At 40.9% G+C, this 22,796-nt stretch overlaps 1 protein-coding gene and 1 long non-coding RNA gene across 2 annotated transcripts; one reads left to right on the plus strand and one right to left on the minus strand.

Annotated features, from left to right (window-relative positions):
• Positions 1-330: 330 nt before the first annotated feature.
• On the minus strand, positions 331-1,135 carry LOC145420100 (uncharacterized). Its single transcript, XR_013901383.1, has 2 exons — positions 790-1,135; positions 331-615 (listed from the first exon to the last, which is right to left on the minus strand). It is a non-coding gene; the product is annotated as an uncharacterized LOC145420100 (long non-coding RNA).
• A 4,457-nt stretch (positions 1,136-5,592) lies between these two features.
• LOC113035903 (von Willebrand factor A domain-containing protein 5A-like) lies at positions 5,593-17,230 on the plus strand. The gene is made up of 22 exons (XM_080288499.1): positions 5,593-5,745; positions 6,333-6,380; positions 6,503-6,705; positions 6,795-7,017; positions 8,202-8,368; positions 8,452-8,566; positions 8,696-8,871; positions 8,964-9,052; positions 9,717-9,861; positions 10,227-10,306; positions 10,382-10,496; positions 10,609-10,767; positions 10,867-10,970; positions 11,109-11,317; positions 11,418-11,486; positions 12,916-12,954; positions 13,517-13,576; positions 13,938-13,976; positions 14,191-14,250; positions 16,348-16,511; positions 16,682-16,805; positions 16,918-17,230. The coding sequence occupies exons 2-22, from the start codon at positions 6,341-6,343 to the stop codon at positions 16,995-16,997; spliced, it is 2,460 nt and encodes an 819-aa protein (XP_080144625.1). The 5' UTR covers positions 5,593-5,745; positions 6,333-6,340; the 3' UTR covers positions 16,998-17,230.
• Positions 17,231-22,796: the final 5,566 nt, after the last annotated feature.

Here is a 22,796-nt window from a genome sequence, read left to right on the forward strand (position 1 = left end):
GGTCTATTAATACATAGTGAGTGAGAAAGGTGACTGGAAAGGAAAAACTCAATGCATCATGGGAATCCCCAGCAGCCTACGTCTATTGCAGCATAAGGAGAATTCAGAGTCACCTGGTCCAGCCCTAACTTTATGCTTTAGCAAAAAGGAAAGTTTTAAGCCTAATCTTGAAAGTAGATGTGGCGAGACGAGGTTGGGATATAAAGTAAATACTCTTCAGTTTTAAAGAACGACAACGCCACCCTGGGAATTTCACCCAGAGAATACTGGAAATGACACTAAATCACCAAAAAGGCACTTAGGTTCGCTATACTCAATCCAGAGACGAGGTTCAATAATAAACAAATTGACAATTTATTGGTAATCATTTAAAACACCGAATAAAAACAATCATAAATATTCAAATACAAATATGCTTAAAAAGGTATTCAGAGCTGAGGCTTACCAGTGGAGGGGCAGGGATGCCACACACAACTAAAGAAAGAAAACACACCAAAACACAAGTGCAACACACTATCACACACTCACACTAATAAACTAGACAAGGCAGGTGTGTACACTCAAGGGATCCCACCACCAAGGCACCCTAGTCTCCTCCACGTCGGCACTCCGCATCTGAATAAAAGAAACAAAGAAAATTTTAATATATTACAACAAACTAATGTGTAGCACCGGGGGATAACCCAACTGCAGGACCACACTGGTGATCCACAGCTAGAAAAAGGGCCTCCCACCAGTGGTGTAACAGAGAATCCAAACTACAAATCAAAAAGCAATAAAACAACATACAATCTGAATAAAACTCTAAAATCTGGAGCAAACGGAATCGCCGTACTGCTCCAACTTGCCGTCCACACGACGATAAGTTAACAGTCAATCAATATGCACGCCAGCTGACTCCGATAACCGGCATGCATATGGCCGTTGTCCACGCCGACGTCCACTGTAAAAGCTGACAGCAGCAGGGAAAGAATTCTCACAACAGGAACAGACGGTAAAAGCACAGCAAGGCAAAACAGCAGCACTTCAGTTCGCGTAGCTTGGCGCAAAACTAAGGCCCACACTTCCTGCGAAACATAATAAATAATTACTATAAAAGAACAATAGAAGGCAGAGAGCGTAACAAAAGTTGATTACGTACCAAATAAGCCGGGTCATAGAATGTAAGCAGAATAGCTCAGAGGAGGCTTCTATAGCTACGACCAGCCGCGATGGAGACTTTAGAGGAGTAACCCACAAACGATCTCTACCACACCGAGGAAGTCAGGTGACCAAAAAGGAGATCACAGGCAAGCGATGCAGAGACACTCAAATGGCCACTATTTATACCAGCGCCCCCTAATGGGCCAGGCTGAAAGTGGGTTGGACCGAGGGATAACATTCATCCTGCCACATAGAGATAGTGTCTGTCTCCCTAATCCAAACTGGAAGCTGGTTCCACAGAAGAGGGGCCTGAAAACTGAAGGCTCTGCCTCCCATTCTACTTTTAAATACTCTAGGAACAACAAGTAGGCCTGCAGTGCAAGAGTGGAGTGCTCTAATAGGGTGATATGGTACTACAAGGTCATTAAGATAAGATGGGGCCTGATTATTTAAGACCTTGTATGTGAGGAGCAGGATTTTGAATTCAGTTCTGGATTTAACAGGAAGCCAATGAAGGGAAGCCAAAACAGGAGAAATCTGCTCTCTCTTTCTAGTCCCTGTCAGTACTCTTGCTGCAGCAGTTTGGATTAGCTGAAGGCTTTTCAGCGAGTTTTTTGGACATCCTGATAATAACTAATTGCAGTTGTCCAGCCTGGAAGTAATAAATGCATGAACTAGTTTTTCAGCGTCACTCTGAGACAGGATATTTCTAACTTTAGAGATATTGCGCAAATGCCGCTTTGCCGTAGCCACAGTCGCCCCGCAAATGAGACACACGCATGAATCTTTCACAGTGATAAAAAAGAACTCTTCCTCCCATTCACTGTGAAAATGATATATTTTCTTTCTTTTTTCCGCCATGTTTTCCTCATCTCTTCACCTTTGCTGGTGTTCACGGCAACTGTTTCCGTGGAGACCAGCTAGCGTTGATCTAATATTTAATAATAAACATTTTATATATATATATATATATATATATTATCTCTAACAAATTGACCCCAATGCAATTGTGATTTTAAAAAAAATAGCAAGAAAAAATAAAAATAGATGCAGCTAACTGGTAAGTTGTTATGGTGAGCTATTTTTAGAACAGGCCCGCGGGCGACTCATGTAGTCCTTGCGGGCGACCTGGTGCCCGCGGGCACCGTGTTGGTGACCCCTGACCTACAGCATGCTCTAATCGCTCTAATAGGATGTTATGGTCAAAAGTATTGAACCACCAACGTTCTGCCCCCACTGCTTTCCAACATAAAATGACTATGGATTTCTATTCTTTTAAAGAAACTGAAAATAAATACATATATTAATGAAACATGTCCCATAACACGTGTTTTACACAGAATAATATTGATGTGGCCATTCCCACTCTGGGATCCCACAGTAACACCAGCATAGAAGAAATGGCTTTGATTTTGCCACCCTATTTGATTTCCATGCCACCCTCTTTCTGTAGACAGGATGTGTGAAACAGGAGTGTATGAACACCTTTACAAAGGTTCAAAGAGGGACACTCCCACTGTATCCCCCCAAAGAGGGACACTCCCACTGGGTTTAAATCTGGGACTCTCCGCCATTTGACCTTAGAACTGAAGAAGCTTCTCGGATGAGAGGTGAAACGTCTTCAAGCAACTTAAAGGAGTACAGACACTTTTCTTTGCAAGCTCCTTTGACTACAATGACCTGGATGACTAAGAACCTTCACAGACATAGGTCGTGTCCAAATTCATGGGCTGCATCCTCCTGAGGACCCGGCCTTCGCGGTCTACGTGGGCCGGGTCCTCAGAAGGTCGGGTAGGCCCGAAGTAAACGGCAGTGGAATTGGACGGTCTAGCCTTCTGATTAGCGTCACCGCTGTCTCTGTGAAGTTTAATAAACTCAGCCGTCTGCTCCTTGCTATCTAAAATATAACGACACTGGCGTAAATTCTCGACTGTCTCATACTTCTGTTTAATCAGTTTCCTGTTTGATGTTTAGTCAGCTGTGTGAAAACCAAGGAGGAACCCACCCGGGGGATTGATAAAGTTTTATTTTATCTAATCTAATCTAATAACTTTAATCTCAGCCAAACCGATTTACTCACGAACAAACAAAACACTGAAAAAAGCCCAACAATAACATTTTTAGGTTGTCTAAGTGACTTATATATTACGTTTAACCCGAGCAGCGAAAGTCCGCGGTGATCTGAAAATGATGTGCCGGGAGTTGTGCCGTTCTCGGCCGCATCAGTAACACTCGAGCTCCCGGCTAGCTATCGAGCTGGTGGGTAGCAGACGTCTCCGAAAACGTCGAAGCACTTTTGCAAATATGCGATATCTTGATAAACCGAGCAGATATTTGATGTTTACACAGCTACTTTCTCGCCTGAAAATATGTTAAAAGTTTATTTTGTGACCCAGAAAGATTAGTATGAGTAATTTTAAAACTTAGTAGCGGCCGCCATTGTTGGAAACTGGAGTTTGGCTGGGCCGCGCTATGAATTCTGGGATATGGTAGGCCATGAAGGACACACCTGACCCATCCTTCAAATTCGGGGAAAAGGAGGAGGCATTTGTAGGCTGCATTCAGAGGAGTCTACGAATTTGGACAGCCTTCGGTGCGTCGCTGTGACGTAATCGGTCTACAAATGCGTCCTCAGGAGGATGCAGCCCATGAATTTGGACACGACAATATTCTCTCCTGTGCTATCCGGTTGTTCAGTCTGACGTCACTAGCCGTGTCTGGGTCTAAACTCCGCTGCAATAAAAGTGATTTGATTTGATTTGATTTGATATATCAAACGATCACTATGGCATTACTGAGAGTTGAAAAACTGTCTAAAGTCTTTCATCTTTAATAAAATGATCAGCGTTCTGCTCTACCAGGTGTAACAATTGAGTTTAACATCCAGGCATCCATGAAAACGGAATTTATGACATTTAACGGAGTTAGAAGTTAGCAGGGAGTTAGCTCGCTAGCTTCTATCTAAATACAATATAGCATGTCCTGACTGCGGGGTTTTGGAAACAAATTAAAACGTACAGCTCTGTTATCACTTCCAGCATAAATGAAGACAGAAAACTAAACAGCAGTGACGTTTGTAGGGTTACTGAAGTTGGGCTAGCTGGTATATAATGATGTGCTACGTGACCGCTAGCGACACAGCTATGTTAGCATAATATAAACAAGCTAACTTTTTTTCCACTCGATAAAAGTTACCGTGAGTGTTCTCGGTGGTCAGGAAAAAATGTAATTGCATGGCAGGATGCTGTAAAAGGACCAAACTTCAGCCAGGAGAACAACTGAGATAATCCATCCACAATACGAGGTTAGTCATTCATATACTGCTGCATGGGCTGGGCTGTAGTTACATCCTAAGGTTTTAAAAACTGAGCTTAAATAAATGATTAGTGGTAATTGTAGCTGCCCACTTGGAATTACCACTCGTGACGCAGAGAGCTTCGACTGATGCAACTTTATTCTCTCCTCTTTAAACCACCGACAATATGGCACCGTGAAAACTATAAAGATGCACAAACAAATACCATTAAACATTTACGTAAAAAGTGCAGAAATGTTCACATTTTACCATAGAAAATTATTTTGATTAACTCAAATAGTGACATTGACATAAATCAATAGTTTTTAAACTACTTATGTTACAGCATTTAATAAAATGAATTAACAACAACCATTCTGTCTCTTAAATACATAAACAATCATTTGCAATCATTAACCAACCTCTTTCTGCTTCCAAGGGTGCTAATCATGCTGAATCAGCTAGCCAACCTCCTCCATGCACATCTCTTAGCCAGTCTTTCCACACCACAAACAAATGACATGCATACACAATAAAAATGAATTCAACCACATTGAGTAAACTTTCAAAGTTATAGCATGTGACAGATAAATAAAACACATAGTTTTGCATGAGTACCCTCAAAAACAAACGCTTTTACTCACTCTGAAGCAACATGTTTGCGTTGCCTCACCGAGAACAGAACAGGAAGTCTGACACAATAAAAGAGGAAGTGCTAAGGTACTCTTCAAAATAAAAGTGCAAAGTAAAGTGGCTTTGCCAGCATTTACAGTAATAAAAGCCGAGGGAGGTCAACAGTGATCACTGACTGTTTTAGGAGCTTTTTGAGATCAAATAGAAGAAAATACATAACATTAAACGTGTTAACAACACAAAAGCCATATTAAACGCAGACTACTTTAGACCCGGAAGTAGGATTCGTCACATCATCACTGAACAACCGGATTGCCGCCCCTCCCCCCTCTTCCCAGCGCAAAGCACAAGGGTCGCATGCGGAGGGAAGTGGAAATAAGTGCCATAGAGAGGGTGAGAGAAGGAAGAAAAAAAAACAGGACTCCCAATAAGGACCCGGCTCGCGTCGTTCACTTCAAAGAATCGGCTCTTATAGCCGTTTCGTTCGCGACCGACACATCACTACGCCACTGGGTGCTCTCGTACAAGAAAATCGAGCATACCCGGTGGCAGTCTTGTTTCAGTTAGGTCAGTGTTGTTAGCGAAAACATTACGTGTTTTAACACCATTCTTCACGTATTTAGAGGAGGGGGCTGCAGTAAAACTGTACCGGAAACATCAGTACATTCTTTGAGGTAAGTCTGTCCGTTATTACAGCAGCTGGACTGACAGGAAAACCTGAAAGCTTATCGCTGTCATGTGGGCGCTGTCACACAGAATCATGCACGGTTTATGTGTGTCTACAGTCATGCAGTGGAGAAAGTCCACAGGGTTATACAACAGACGGCATGTTTAATGTGAAAGTGAAAGTCACGGTCAGAGGGACGCTTGGCTGGTTATAATAATAAACAAGACTGCAACAAAACCCGAGGCCTCTACAAAAAACTCTGATTAATGCGTCAGCGAGCTGTTCCCGACAGTGACTCTCCTTTTAGCTGCTTACATCACCAAAGCAACTTGTACTCAAAACATAAATCGGTCGGGAGCAATTTGTGTTACGAGTTTCGGTTAAAAATCGACCAGAAGCGCCATGTTTACAGTGATTCCTTTATTTGATGAAGGTTTTTTTTTTAGGCACAGAGCCTAAAAAAGAAAGTAGTTAACGGAGAACGTTTATTCCCACGGTCGACATACCCGTTCTCTCTGACTGCGGCTATATGTTTTGAATGTTCCGTATTTGTAAAGTGTAAAAGTTTCAGTATTAAGTGTTCTTGTTTTACAGGTAAGATAATGGATTGCTGTGGTCTGCTAACTCTTCAGAAGGAACCAGGTACTGATGGAAAAGAAGTTAATTAAAACAACTTCAAATGTAGATTTTGTTGTTGTTGTAATGGCACATAATAATACCCTGATGTATGGTTTGTATTTATTCTAATATTATTTTTCTATCAGTTCCTCTGAAGAGCATTGAGGTGGAGCTGGAGGTGAGGGACCATGTGGCTACAGTGGTCTCCACTCTGAACTACGAGAACAAGGAGGACAAACCATTAGAGGCTGTTTTTGTCTTCCCTCTGCCTGGAGATGCTGCTGTCTGTCATTTCAGCGCTCAGATTGGACAGACGCAGATTGTAGCTGAGGTGAAGGAGAAACAGAAGGTGAGCTGGACAGTAAATATAACCTGATTATAAGTGAGCTTCAAAATAAACGCAGTGAATGTCACTGACATGTGTCACCTGTGCTTCAGGCTCGTGAGGAGTATGATGATGCTCTGAGCTCCGGTCAGCAGGCCTTCCTATTGGAGGAGAGTGATCAGAGTCCAGATATATTCTCTCTGCGTGTGGGCAGTCTGCCTCCAGGAGAGAGCGCCTCCATCAGGTTGGAGTACGTCACTGAGCTGGCTGTGCAGGCTGACGATGGTCTGAGGTTCTGTCTGCCTGGTGTGCTCAACCCTCGATACCAACCTCAGGGTAGGACAACTTCAGAATACTTGGACCAGAAATGCTTCAACTATATCAGTGAAAGTCTTGAACCACCTTCCAACCTTCACACCACTGACAGAACACAAAAAAAACCATCTTCCAACTTTGCCAGTTACTGTAAGGTGTGAACACAGAACCAGATATGAAACTGTTGCCACATACAGGAAAACACATACAGTGCGAAAAATCTGGAAGATAATTAGGTCAAGTTTCAACTTGATTTTCTGCAAGAAAAAGGATTCACTTCTCATCACATTGTGATTACCAAATATAAAAAGCTGTGAAAAAGAAATGTTCCAGTCCAGTGAAAAGCTTTAGTGCATCCTCAGAGAAATTACAAAAAGCCCAAAAGCTGTATCTCAGATTCTACAGGCCTCAGCTAGCATATCAAATGTTAGATTTCGAGGTATTAGAATAAGACTGAACAAGTGTGGCTTAGTTTTTAGGGGTTGCAGGAGAAAACTTCTTTTCTCAAAAAGACATTGGCAGCATGTTTTCAAAGTTGCACCTGAACCAATCACAAGACTTCTTGAAAGATGACAAACAAACCCAAAACTGGAGATATTTGACTGATTGACCATCACAGTCAGAGAAAACCAAACCAATCAGCACAAACACCTCATAAAACCTTGTTGGAACTGGTGTGTTTAGTTTTGACGGGACTGCATTTGTCAGATTATAATTTTTTTTGGAAGTAGGTTGATGCAGTGTGCAAACACAGACTCTCCCTCTCGTCATGATTTTATATCAGTAAATGGTTTTAACTGAGTGTGTTTATATGGAGTTTCCCTTATTTTTTCCAAAAGTTAGATAGTAAACAGGTTTATATACTTAACACTATTTAATTCTCGCTGACATTAAATTTTATATCACCCTAACAGATTTTTTGTTTTTTCTGAAGAAGGAATAGGCAAAAAATGATGTTTGTGTTTTGTTACCGATATGGTTCATTATTCCATCCGTAGGTCATAAAAGTCAAGTTATTCCTTTTCTGTCACTTTTTCATTGTTTTGAATTAAAACAGCTGTAAAGTAGTTTTGTTTTTCCTGAGCAAAATGCTTTCCTCATTTTATCTGTACTACCATGTGAACCAGAGAGTCTTTACAGCCTAAATTATTTGATTGTATTATACCTCATTAATTACAGCATATTTTACCTGATGCTGTGTGCAGGTAGTGAAGGTGCAGGTGTCCAGGTGACTTCTGTTCCAGCCTCTCTGGTGCCCTACAGTCTGTCTTTTTCTGCCCGAGTGTCCTCTCCTCGTCCAGTCTCTAAAGTAGAGTCCAACTGCTCCCTGGACCCTCTGCAGTACCTCAACACTGATCAAACCCAGGCCACGGTAGGTAGAGTGCTGATGTGTCTGCTGTGTGTGGTTGTTACTTATTACTGATGAATAAATATGAATGTGTTTGTGGTGTGCAGGTCAAGCTGGCTGCAGGACACAAGTTTAACAGAGATGTTGAACTGCTGATTTATTACAAAGACGCCCACCAGCCCACTGCTGTGGTGGAGGCAGGACAGGCCTCTGCTGAGCCGGGTGAGAGCAAATGAGAGAAGTCATTAGTTTGCAAATAAAAATTGTTCTTCTTCAACCTAAAAGTTAATTGTGTTGGAGCTATTATGAAATGTAAACTTGACATTTTTCTGTCCTTTTCATGTGTTTCAGGCTCTCTGATGGGTGATCCAGTGGTGATGGTGAGTCTGTACCCTGAGTTCCCCCAGTCTGTGATGTCTTCAAAGGCTTCATGTGGAGAGTTTGTGTTCTTAGTGGATCGATCTGGAAGTATGGACTGTGCTACGAATAACACTGAGCAGCAGGAAACTCGGATCAGCAGTGCCAAGGTATTTATGATGTGGTGTTAGTGTTACAAAATATTTCCTTAAATTGTTCCTCTCACACAGTGGCCTCACCATCTTTTCTCTCTTCCCTGAAGGACACTCTGCTGCTCCTGTTGAAGAGCTTACCAATGGGCTGCTATTTCAACATTTACAGTTTTGGGTCCAGTTATGAACACATCTTCCCGTGAGTTATATTCATATGATCTCAGTGATATCACTTTTCTGTCACTTTTTACTGTAAATGTGTCATGCGTTGTAGTAGGACTCAGGCGCAGAGCAGAGTTCAGTGGAAACAACGTTTATTTAAGTCACCAGGTGCAGATATATACAGTGAGGTGATAGTGGGGGTCCTGGGTCCAAAAGGGAAGTCCGGGAAGGGAATCACATACACGCTAGCTCCTCTTCTTTACAAAGGTTCAAACAACGGGTTGGTCACAGGTCCGGGGAAACTGTGCACAGGAGAGAGTGAGGTCACGCAGAGATCACAGCAAGTTCACAGAGCTTAAAGATACAAGGCTGAGGTTCACTGACTTGTCTAGCACAATCATCCAGCGATAAGGCTGTCTGCGTCCTGGCCTTAAGAGTCCAACCCATAATTAGAGCCTGACGAGAAGCAGGTTTGTGTGCCAAGGGCGGGAGCCTGCAGTGAGCTCCTCCCTGACGGGAAGGAGAGAGGAGAATGTAAACAAAAACACATGTGGCCTTGTGGAGCCGGCCGGGCAGACATGGGGACCATGACAAAATGTGTGATAAGATATCTTCCCTGCTGTTAGTCAACATGTTGCCTTTGGATGATTCTGCAAAACTCCAGGTTATGTTTGATCTCACTTGTGTGTTTGTCATGGCAGTAAGAGTGTAGAGTATGGTGAGAAGACCATGGAGGAGGCTCTGAAGAAAGTTGAGCAGATGAAGGCTGATCTTGGAGGAACAGAAATCCTGGAGTCGCTCAAACATATTTACAGCCAGCCCTGCATTCCCACTCAGCCTAGACAGGTAACACACACACACACACACACACACACACACACTCACACACTCACACACACACACACACACACACACACACACCTTGATGTCATCCTTTTGTCCTTCCTTTTTTCTCATTCATTACTCCAACATGTAAGTTGACCATGAACCAAGCCCTGTATCAGTCGTAACATATCTCATATAATCTGCTAATTATACATGAGTTGATCTGTTGAGTGGTTCCTACTGTTCCTCTCACTCTTGCTTAAAGCTTCTTCTTTTCTTTTTTTTACTGGTTAAAACAGTTTACTGACCGCATACTTGATTACATATCAGAGAGTTGTGTTTCAGGCCGTGTAGATGAAAAACTGTGTGTAAACTCTCCTCTCCAGCTGTTTGTCTTTACTGATGGAGAGGTGGGGAACACCAAAGAAGTGATCGATCTGGTGAAGAAGAATTCAGGCTCCCACAGGTAAAACAAGAAAAAGATGATGACATGTGCTGTGTACCAAACCTGTATGTTTTAAAAACAGATGTTGTATTGCAGGTGTTTCTCTTTTGGGATTGGGGAAGGGGCCAGCTCTGCTCTCATCAATGGGATGGCCAAGGAAGGAGGAGGTCACGCTCAGTTCATCACAGGGACTGACAGGATGCAACCAAAAGTAAGACAATGACTCATAACAATTACAGTAAAAAAAAAAATTGTGTTTTTAGTTTGTTTTATTTGTTTTTAGTTTGGATGGAAGATATGATTTTGGTTTTTATACTCATCAGGTGATGCAGTCGCTGCGATTTGCTCTGCAGCCAGCTGTGGAAGATGTTTCTGTTACATGGGATTTACCAAAGGGATCAACTGTCACCGTCCTCTCTCCACCAATCACAACCATTTTCCAGGGTAAAAGGTCACTGATTTATGCACAGCTTACTGGACAGGTAGGAACAGCATCTTCTCACAGTGAACAATCTCTGTGTTTATGCTTGTCATGTTTTGAAATAAAATGAAATTGGTTTGACACTGTAATTCTGTGTCAGAGCTCAGAGGCAGCAGAGGGCTGTGTGACGGTGAAGTACAGCCTGGCAGGTCATCCCTCTGAGAACCAGCTGCACTTCAGTCTCAGACCTGCAGAGGACACTGGGTAAATGAGCTGTTAATCCACTGGTACAATTACATACTGTATTTACTTTACAAAAGTTTACTTTTTATGTCTGTATGATCTAAAAAATATTGGTCATTGTGACCATGTCACCATACCAATATTTTCTCTTGTCTGTAGCTTAATAGTCCACAGGTTAGCTGCTCGGACTCTTATTTGCTTGCTAGAGATGGAAGCAGAAAACAATGAGGAAAAAGAAGAATTAAAGAAGAAGGTGGTGCAGCTGAGTGTCCAATCAGGAGTGAGCAGTTCTTTCACTGCTTTCATTGCTGTCAATAAAGACAACAACAAGGAGATTCAAGGACCTCTTCTGCACCGAGATATTCCAAGTAACAAGAATAATTAGCAATCCTATCTACTTCATATTGTTCTTGGGGCATTCTTATCTTATCTTATCTTATCTTATCTTATCTTATCTTATCTTATTAGTGGCTGGTCTAATGGGATTTGCTGCTACCCCTTGCTGTCTAAGATCTTCACTTGGTGAGTACAAGGTTTGTTACCTTTGCAAACACAGTGTGAGTACTTCTACAAACACAGGTGTGTGTTTGTGTGTGTGTGAAAAAGAATAATTAGTTATAAGAACAAATTGGAGACTATTAAATACATATGACTCAAACCACTTCAATGCACTTTTTTAAATACCTTTTGTATACAATAATACAAACAAAATGAGAGAACTTCGACAATCATACGACCCCTATGAGCAAGCGCTTTGGTGACTGGGAGGAAAAACTCCCTTTTAAAAGTAAAAGTGCGCACGCACACGCTGACACACAAAATATATAAAGAATTCACCTATTGCCCCTGCGGACAGTCTGTCCTTCAAGCTCACATCCTCTTCCAGAGGCCTGGGAGCTTGAAAGTAACGTATTTTTCAGACCATTAGGCGAACTGGATTATAAGATGCATTAAGCACTGAAGTTTGGTCCGTTTTCAGCGTCCTGTCATTTGACTGCATTTGTCCCTAACCCTCACTTTAACTTTTATCAAGTAGACAAAAGTTAGTGTTCATCCTCCAGCTTCACTGTGTTTATGTTATGCTAACATAGCTGTGTCGCTAGCAATCACTTAGCACATCATTATCTACCAGCTAGCCCAACTTCAGTAACCGTACAAAAGTTATTGCTGTTTAGTTTTCTGTCTTCATTTATGTTGGAACTGATAGCAAAGCTGTACGTTTTAATTTTTTCAGAAATTTCATGAATTCTGTTTTCATGGATGCCTGGGTGTTAAACTTAATTGTTACACCTGGAAAAGCAGCAACGCTGATCATTTTATTAAGAATGAAAGCGTTCAGGCAGTTTTTAGCTCTCAGTGATGCTGCAATCTTCGTTTGACTTTGGGACCTGAAGCGGACAGAGTTTTGGACCCAGATTACTCCGCGAGGCTCCTGAGTAGGTAGCCGTAATACTCCGACAATCCATCAAGCAGTGCGGCTTTGTAGGTTACCAATGTCGCACGAAGACATTTTTGACTGATTTTTGAGCCGTGTACAATCAGTTCAAGGTCGGTAAGCACAACCAGAATTCATACATAAGGCACACTGCCGATTTTTGAGAGAAATTAAAAGATTTTAAGTGCGCGTTAGATTGCGGAAAATACGGTAAAGTTCACTGGATGAAGCGTTTTCAGTGGGAGTAATGTTTGATCACTCATCCAAGTGACTTCTTCAGTCTGGGGTGGGTTTTTGTTTTCTGGTAGTTAGTTTTGGGATTGCTGACACAGACCGAGTTAGTCTGAGTTATATAACGTCAGATGATTTGCTCATGCTGACAAATTCTCGTCAGACAAGTAAAATGAGATCCCACATCAGTTAAGCGTTTACTAAATTTTGCATGCAATGAAAGAAAAATGTTTACTTGTGTTTTCATTGGGAGTAGAATTATAAGTGTGTGTGCTCACTGTTGCATTTCCTTTGAAAAAGCAGGTGTCGAGCACTATTGTGCAATGGATGACTCTGAAGGTTTTGACGTCTTTGATTTAAATGGTAAATGGCCTGCATTTGTATAGCGCTTTTCTAGTCCATAGGACCCCAAAGCGCTTTACACTACATTCAGTCATTTACCCATTCACACACTGGCGATAGCAAGCTACATTGTAGCCACAGCTGCCCTGGGGCGCACTGACAGAGGCGAGGCTACCGGACACAGGCGCCACCGGGCCCTCTGACCACCACCAGTAGGCAAACACGGGGTTAGTATCTTACCCAAGGATATTTGGCATACAGCCAGGGTGTAGCCTGGGATCGAACCACCGACCTTCTGATTAGTGGCTGACCTGCTCTGCCACCTGAGCTACAGCCACACTTGAATGGACACCCTTGAATATGTACTGATTCTTTTCCAAGTGTAATTTTGATTTTTCTACTATTAATTTTAACTTTCAAAATTTGAAAATACAGAGGTTTACATTTTGTTAAGTGTTGAGCATGCTACTACATTCAGTGTGCAATGAGGGGAAAAATGTATTAATTTTGATTACAACTTCAAGTGTGTGTGCTCAGTGTTAAATTTCCTTTGAAAAAGCAGATTGTGAGGAGTATTATGGAAACCCTCTAGAATTCGAAGACACGTCCTGTTACAGAGGTATCTGTTTTGACTTCTTTGCTTTAGATAGACACGTTTATCTTTAGTTGGACATCAAAAGTCATCTAGACCTTAATATCTTTAAGTCATTCCTGTAGTTTAATTAGTTTGTGTATTTTTTTGTGTGACTTCTTTGCTTTAAATGGACACACTTGAATATGTACTGATTCTTTTCCAAGTGTAATTTCGATTTTTCTACTATTAATTTTAACTTTCAAAATTTTAATAAAGAAGCATTTACATTTTGTTTTAATTAAATGTTAAGCATGCTACTGCATTTAGTCTGCAATGAAGGAAAATGTTTTAATTTTGATTACAACTTCAAGTGTGTGTGCTCACTGTTGCATTTCCTTTGAAAAAGCAGGTGTCCAGTACAATTGTGCAATGGATGACTCTGAAGGTATTTGTTTTGACTTCTTTGCTTTAAATGGATAAGTATAATTTTGATTTTTCTACTATTAATTTTAACTTTCAAAATTTTAAAATACAGAGGTTTACATTTTGTTAAGTGTTGAACATGCTACTACATTCAGTGTGCAATGAGGGTAAAAATGTATTAATTTTGATTACAACTTCAAGTGTGTGTGCTCAGTGTTGAATTTCCTTTGAAAAAGCAGATTCTGATGTGGATTATGTAAACCTTCCAGAATTCGAAGACGAGTGCTATTACGGAGGTATCTGTTTTGACTTCTTTGTTTTAGATAGACACGTTTATCTTTAGTTGGACATCAAAAGTCATCTAGACCTTAATATCTTTAAGACATTCCTGTAGTTTAATTCGTTTTAATTCGTTTTGTATCATCTGGTTTCATGGGCTGAGAGTCATCTGCAAAGCAATGCAAAAGAGTTCAGTGTTTTCTAATAATACTGCCTAAACAGGTGTAACATAAGAAGTATTGGTCCTAGTACAGAACCTGGTGAAATTCATAAAATACCTTTTGTATACAGTAATACAAAAAAGAGAGAAATCCAACAACAATATGACCCCCTATGAGCAAGCGCTTTGGTGACTGTGGGAAGGAAAAACTCCCTCCTGGCTGCGACAGGTTGGGATGAGGGTAGGAAGACAGGACAAAGACACACTGTGGAAGAGAGCCAGAGAGGAAGAATAATGCAGAGAGGTGTATAAACACATAGGGAGTGAAGAAGGTGACTGAAGAAGAATTACTCAATGCATCATGGGAATCTCCCGGCAGTCTAGGCATAATGCAGCATAAATAAGGAAGGAATTAGGGTCACCTGATCCAGCCCTAACTATATGCTTTATCAAGAATAATAGGGCTGGGTATCGTCACTGATTTCTAGAATCGATTCAATTCCGATTCACAAGGTCCCGAATCGATACGATCCACGATTTGATTTGATTCAATTCAATTCGATTTGAATCTGGGAAATTTTGACAGTCAGAAATATTATAATTCAGATCAGTAGATTTACATATTTTTGTATCTATAAAAAGGAAGCTGACACACGCAAGACTTTATCAAAGGTGTGAGCGTCACAGCAGATGCCTTTGTGTCAAAGTAGCTGAACATAAAACACAGAAAAACATGAAGGTGATTTTCCTGGCCTGGGATTTTATGAACATATTCTGCAGTACATCAAAAACGAAAGAAAACCATTAATCAACATATAAACGTTACCTCTGACGTTACAGCAGTTTTATTAGAGACACGGCTAAGCGTTTTGCATTTTGCACAATTTTAGAAAGTTTAAATTTGTTCAGTATTGAACGGCAGAAATTAGGTTTTCTCTTCGGAAGTATGTAAAAGGAAAAAAAAACAGCGACCCAGTGCGCTGTAAACAACAGTAGACTTGTGCGTAACAAGCAAGTGAATGATGCAGAAAACAGATTTTTAGACGGGAAACTGTTCTTGAAGAGAGAGAGAGAGAGAGAGAGCTGTGCATGAAGTGTGGTGGAAGCAAAACAGCAAAAGTCAGAGGAAATTCATGACGATGTTTTCGTGAAGCTTAGTTTGGATCTTCTTTTGCTGCTGGTTCGGTCAATATTGTTTGGAGAGAGATAAAACTAACAGCTTTAGAATCAGCACAAAAAGGGCGTAAACACAAAGCGCGGACCCGCCGAAACATCAGAATCAGCGAGCTGTCGGCTTTCAGCCCCGACCACGTCCGTGCCGTCAGGTGAGAAAGGCGACATCTCACTGATTCTGATCCGCGGGTCCACGCTGTGTGTTTACGTCTTTGTGCAGAATCCGTGTTCCTGCTCTCATTTACTGTCTTAGCTGTTTGGTGGTTGTTGAAATTTTCAGGTTTCACCAGAGATTCTGGCATTTCGGGCAAAATAAATTTATATTAAAAAATCGATTCAGGATTTTAATGAATCGATTTCACGTTATCCAAGCCAGAATCAATTTTAATCGATAAATCGATTATAAAAACCCACCCCTAGTTTTTAACATAGTCTTAAAAGTACAGAGAGTGTCTGTCACCCAAATCCAAACTGGGAGCTGGTTCCACAGGAGTTAAACACAAGAACAGCTCAGTCAGAGAGCGGCTGATACGATACTATAAAGTCTTTAATATAAGGTGGAGCTCGATTATTCAACACCTTGTATGTGAGGAAAAAAAGATTGCAACATGTGGATGCTAACCGAATCAATGGAACTATTTTCTTAATTAACTAAACTCTTTTTCTAAAATATTGCTCTGTTAATTCCCCCCAATTAAGATGATTTTATTAACTAAATAGAAGGAGAGTGATCAGCATAAAAAACTTTATGAATGTACTTGTATTTAAATTTCCCCTTTAGCACTGCCGGATGAAGAATTTCCACCTGCTAAGAAGCCACCCAGAGACCCTTTGCTACAGTTAGTCTCCCTCCAGAAGGCGTCTGGCTGCTGGCTGCTTGATCCAGCTCTGGCTGCTGCACTGGGAAAGACCAACGAGGAGGTGGAAAAGTCAAAGCCTGAAAAGGTGGGCTATTAAATAAATAATAACACAGTAATAGTGGGTGTTTGTAACGTATTCATTAAAATGATTTCAAAATTGAATTTTCAAAATTACACACTCATGTTAACGAACATCTGCATGCTGCCTCACTTAATTTAATATTTAACTACATGACTTCTGATTCTATACGCTAGGCCAGCAGTGAAGTGTGGGCCACCATTCTGGCTCTGATCTGGCTTCATGGTTTCAAGATGGATGCAAAGGACGAGTGGGAGCTTCTGGCTGCAAAGGCTGTGTCATGGCTCAGTGCGCAAAAAGGTAGTAAACACAAAAATAAGCATTCAGTTTGTGATGGCTATACTGAGTTGCTACAGTCGTTAAGATTAATGCTAACTGGTTATTTTGTTTTGTGTGTTCCTTTTTTTTCCAGCACCGTCTGTGACAGAGTGTGTGGAAGCCGGAAATAAATTGTTGGGCTGCAGTGTGCAAAAAACTGCCCTTGGCCTCTGAGTTTTTTATAAACTAACAACTTCTTTATGATTCATACACAGAAGCAGATTTACTTCATACTTCATCCACATTAATCTTTGCATCGTCCAACTTTATTATCTAATGTGCCTTATTTTATGCTGCATGTGTCCAAAGTCAGCTTTGTAAGAGTACCAGAGATTATTGCTTTTCTATTCTAACTTTAATGTTGCTGTTTGCTTGAAAGCATCAAATATTAAACAAATAACAACACACATGAGTTTGGACCCATCATTCCTTCTAATGAGTCACCATGAAAAAAATAAATAATTAAATTTTAAAATATTTAAAAAGACCAACACACCTGGCCAGTTCTGTCTTTCAACACATTTTTTAATCATGGTTGAGGAAAATATGCAGCTTAAATTCAAAGTCATAGTGAAGCAAAATTCTTCCTTATTCCAATGCATATCTTTCACTTTTTAATTCATGTCATGTAAGTAAACAGCTGGACATAATTTCCACTAACAAATGAGACCTCATCATCAGCCATGTCTCACAGCGAGTGAAATCAAGGCCAGCAGAGGGAATGCATAGCTAGATTTGTTCTGCAGTCATGAGCCATCCATCACATACTCTTAATACAACCACAAACAAACTATAACTTGTTCATCTGAGTAATGGCGGCTACAACAAAGCTATTTTCAAACCTCCATGTTTTACATTTTGAAACCAGGAACCTTTGCCCAGAAGGTAGAAACTGAAACTCACTATGCAACAGGTGTGAGCCATCAAGACAAATTAAACCAGCAAACTGCTGTAACGGTCTGGTGTACAGGGATGCTCGGCTCAGCTGAACACCAGCCCCTCCCACCCGAGGAACTGAAACGGGTGGAGGGGAACGCTGGGCCCGAGCAGCCCTGGGAGCAGGAACAGGAGGAGAGAGAAGCTCAGGAACAGTCTCAAAATGCACAATATTACCAACTGGGTCTGGGCATATAGTCTTTGGAAAGTGGGCAACCTCAGAAACATCCAACTGGGACACAGAACAGTCCCTAGAAGGAGCCACAATCTTAATAGATTGTAGCAAGGGGCAACTAGAGTCCTTAAGTGTCCTTGGGGAACAGACAGCCTCTTCCTTCAGAGAGCTTAAGTTACAGCCTGCAATATCCGTCCCTATCAACTGCCTGTGCCCCTGCTGAAAAGTACATGGCTGAAAGGCTGGCTTAGAAACATTAACCACCTCCCTTTGAGCTGACTTGGAAACAGAACTTGCAGTCTCCGGAAATTTCACAGCAGTCTGAATATTTCTTCCCTCAGATTTAAGGAGAGTAGTCTTGGTCATTTTAACACTGGGTTCAGATTGTACAGAATGAAAACAGGTTCTTAAATCCTCAGAGCAGGAGTTCACAGGGGTTGGATTTATTGTTTGTTACGTTCATGAGTTCAGGAGGAGCATGAGAAAAACAGTCTTTGTTGCTCACCACTGCTGATTGTCCAGACAGGGCTCTAGACTAACTTTTTGCCATGGGCGCACCGAGGCGCACCAGCACAAAAATTAGGCGCACTCAGATTTTTCAACCGCATCGCTTAACACCGCAGTTTTACATGTGCACTTTTTTGGGGGGGAATTGCAGTCCATACAGATAATATTCATTTCTAAATTATAAACTAACAATCTTGTGCTTAAAGTGCTTTGTCAATATTGTAGAAAATGTTAAACTTAATCATCATCTCGGCCTCCTCTGACGACCTATTTGCTGTTGCATGCTGCTGAAAGGCAGTGGGGAGAGGGGACACTTGGGTATCATCACTGATTTCTATAATCCATTCGATTCCAGTTCTCAAAGTCCTGATTTGATTCAATTTAGCCTCAGACAGTCAGAAATATTATAATTCTGATCATTTATCAGTACGGATACATGTCAGACTCCATCAGAATTGTGAACATCACAGCAGATGCCTTTGTGTCAAAGTAACTGAGAATAAACACAGAAAAACATGAAGGAGATTTTTCTGGCCTTATAGCAGATAATCTTAAAAATATTCTGCAATATTCTGCAATTTTGCATAATTTCAAAAAGTTTAAATTACTTCAGTATTGAACAACAGAAAAAAATTGCCTTTCTTGTCCGAGGTCATTTAAGTGAAAAAAAGAAAAGAAAAAGACAGCGGCCGACAGCGCTGTAAACAACTGTAGACTGGTGGGTAATAAGCAAATGAATAATGCAGAAAACAGAGATTTGAGATGGGAAACTGTTCTTGAAGTACAGAGAGAGATAGAGAGAGAGCAAGCTGTGCATTAGGTGTGATTTTTATCATGGTGGAAGCAAAACAGCAAAACTCAGAGTGAATTCATGATGACAATGTGAAGCGCAGTTTGCTGCTTCTTTTGCTGCTGGCTCGGTGAATTTGGTTGGAGAGAGACAAAACCTGCAGCTCAGCTAGCGCAAAAAGACGTAAACACAGAGCAGACCTGACGCATCAGAATCGCTGAGCTCCGACAGCGTGTCCGTCTACAGGCCGTCGGGTGAGAAAGCCGAGAAAGACAAAGCTGATTCTGATGCGTCGGGTCCGCTCTGTGTTTACGTCTTTGTGTGGAATCCGTGTACCTGCTCTCATTTGCTGTTTGGTGGTTGTTGAAATAGTTTTGTGAGCTTTAATCTGAGAATCTGGCGTTTCTGGCAAAACACAGTTATATTTAAAAGTCAATTCAGGATTTATCTGCTGCAACCGGTTGGGGTGAGAGAAGGAAGACAGGATAAAGACATGCTGTGGGAGACAGAGATTAATAACAGATATGATTCAATGCAGAGAGGTCTATTAACACATAGAGAGTGAGAAAGGTGACTGGAAAGGAAAAACTCCAATGCATCATGGGAATCCCCGGCAGCCTACGTCTATTGCAGCATAACTAAGGGAGAATTCAGAGTCACCTGGTCCAGCCCTAACTTTATGCTTTAGCAAAAAGGAAAGTTTTAAGCCTAATCTTGAAGGTAGAGATAGTGTCTGTCTCCCTAATCCAAACTGGAAGCTGGTTCCACAGAAGAGGGGCCTGAAAACTGAAGGCTCTGCCTCCCATTCTACTTTTAAATACTCTAGGAACAACAAGTAGGCCTGCAGAGCGAGAGCGAAGTGCTCTAATAGGGTGATATGGTACTACAAGGTCATTATGATAAGATGGGGCCTGATTATTTAAGACCTTGTATGTGAGGAGCAGGATTTTGAATTCAGTTCTGGATTTAACAGGAAGCCAATGAAGGGAAGCCAAAACAGGAGAAATATGCTCTCTCTTTCTAGTCCCTGTCAGTACTCTTGCTGCAGCAGTTTGGATTAGCTGAAGGCTTTTCAGCGAGTTTTTTGGACATCCTGATAATAACGAATTGCAGTTGTCCAGCCTGGAAGTAATAAATGCATGAACTAGTTTTTCAGCGTCACTCTGAGACAGGATATTTCTAACTTTAGAGATGTTGCACAAATGCCGCTTTGCCGTAGCCACAGTCGCCCCGCAAATGAGACACACGCATGAATTTTTTCACAGTGGTAAAAAAGAACTCTTCCTCCCATTCACTGTGAAAATGATATATTTTCTTTCTTTTTTCCGCCATGTTTTCCTCATCTTTTCACCTTTGCTGGTCTTCACAACAACTGTTTCCGTGGAGACCAGCTAGCGTTGATCTAATATTTAATAATAAACATTTTTATATATATATATATATATATATATATATATATATATTATCTCTGACAAATTGACCCCAATGCAATTGTGATTTTAAAAAAAATAGCAAGAAAAAATAAAAATAGATGCAGCTATCTGGCAAGTTGTTATGGTGAGCTATTTTTAGAACAGGCCCGCGGGCGACTCATGTAGTCCTTGCAGGCGACCTGGTGCCCGCAGGCACCGTGTTGGTGACCCCTGACCTACAGCATGTTCTAATCGCTCTAATAGGATTTATGGTCAACAGTATCGAACCACCAACGTTCTGCCCCCACTGCTTTCCAACATAAAATGACTATGGATTTCTATTCTTTTAAAGAAACTGAAAATAAATACATATATTAATGAAACAAGTCCCATAACACGTGTTTTACACAGAATAATATTAATGTGGCCATTCCCACTCTGGGATCCCACAGTAACACCAGCATAGAAGAAATGGCTTTGATTTTGCCACCCTATTTGATTTCCATGCCACCCTCTTTCTGTAGACAGGATGTGTGAAACAGGAGTGTATGAACACACACACACAGTGTTGAAAGTGCTATGTTGGGTGGGTGTATCGGGGAGTGCGAGTGTACAGAATGAGTATGACTGTATGAAAACTAGAGTGCTGTTAAAATGTTTTGACTGTGGTGCACTTTTTTTCCTGCAACATTTTCTCCCTCTGCTGTTCACTAAAGCTGAGAACAACTCTAAAGGTAATTCGCTGTGGTGCTCCTTCAAACCAACAGATCAAACAACAGAACAAACTCTTATAACCTTCCCTGACCTCATATAGACAGATATTTATCAGGAAAGAAAATTTAAAGCAAGCCAATAGGTACCTGTCTTATCTGTTGAAATGTGCAAAAATATTACAGTTTCTTTTGTTATTTAAAAAAAAAAACTCCATCAGTTACACATATTGATGTTAACTATTCTCCCAGAGTCGGGGGTGGGTGGGGGGGTGTAATTTATGAAGGTAGTTCAAAAAGACTTTATCACCTCAACTGTATTGGTAAAATAATGCATACCAATAATCAATACTGTCAGTAGATTCTTTCCAGCTTTTGATCAGCACCATGGACAGCAACCACAGTCAGAGGTCAGGGGAATGGACACATTTACTCACACCATCGTCTTCCACTAGGATGCCACGAGCCCTAAACAGATTTAATCTTGGTAACATAACAGAAAGACAATTGTAATGTTGATAAGCATGAAAGAGAAGAGAGAAGCCCATTAGACGCAGGTCCTCACAGATAGAATGAAAGGGAGTGATAATACACACACACACACACACACACACACACACACACTAGGAGTGAAGATTTCAACATAGAAGTGGTAACAAAGTTTCGCTCCTTTACAAAAAAAACCACTCACTCTTTTGTTCAGCAAAACATTGACAATCTTCCTCTTCTGAGCATCTGTTCTTTCTCCTTTGACTCACTAAACAAAATTTAAAATGCAGCTGTGCTAACTAGCTCCTAGCTGATAAACAAAATGCTTCATAGATGATACCAGCAGTCAAATATGTCAAGTACACTGTCAAGAGGACACATCCTCCAAAGTAAAGAAGTATTTGTACTTTGTTAATTCCCACCTCTGGTAACATGTTTCTCTCAATCACAACACTTACATTATCTAAAATTAAATAAATAAACAGATAATAGTAATAAGAAGAAGATGAAGAAGAAGAATATTCAAACTCGTTTTTTCTGGGTTTTAATGATAAGATACTAATAATATACCCATCGTGGAAAAAAAAAAGACTGATCGGATTAAAGGGGTGTGACTTGAATGAAAACTGTGATGATGGTTACAGATTGACAGAAACTGTAACATAAAGCTCCTCACACCTGTGCTCTCAGTAGCGGTCCTAGCTTGTTTGGTGCCCTGGGTGTACAATCCCTCTGCCTTTTTTCTAAACTGAGGACCTGATGGCTTTGACCTTTTCTTGTCCATCTTCTATCAGTAATTTTGGACTCCAGTATCAACACTGAACCCCACAACATAGACTAACAGACTAATAGACCCACACCTTGTATAGTTTTTTTCTTTCACACGACCCAGGAAAATAATTAATACATAATGGGCTTGGATTGACAATGTTATGAATGAAATGTTCACTATTT

The sequence above is a fragment of the Astatotilapia calliptera genome, chromosome 14, assembly GCF_964374335.1.
Source record: "Astatotilapia calliptera chromosome 14, fAstCal68.1, whole genome shotgun sequence".
NCBI classification, from domain to species: Eukaryota; Metazoa; Chordata; class Actinopteri; order Cichliformes; family Cichlidae; genus Astatotilapia; species Astatotilapia calliptera.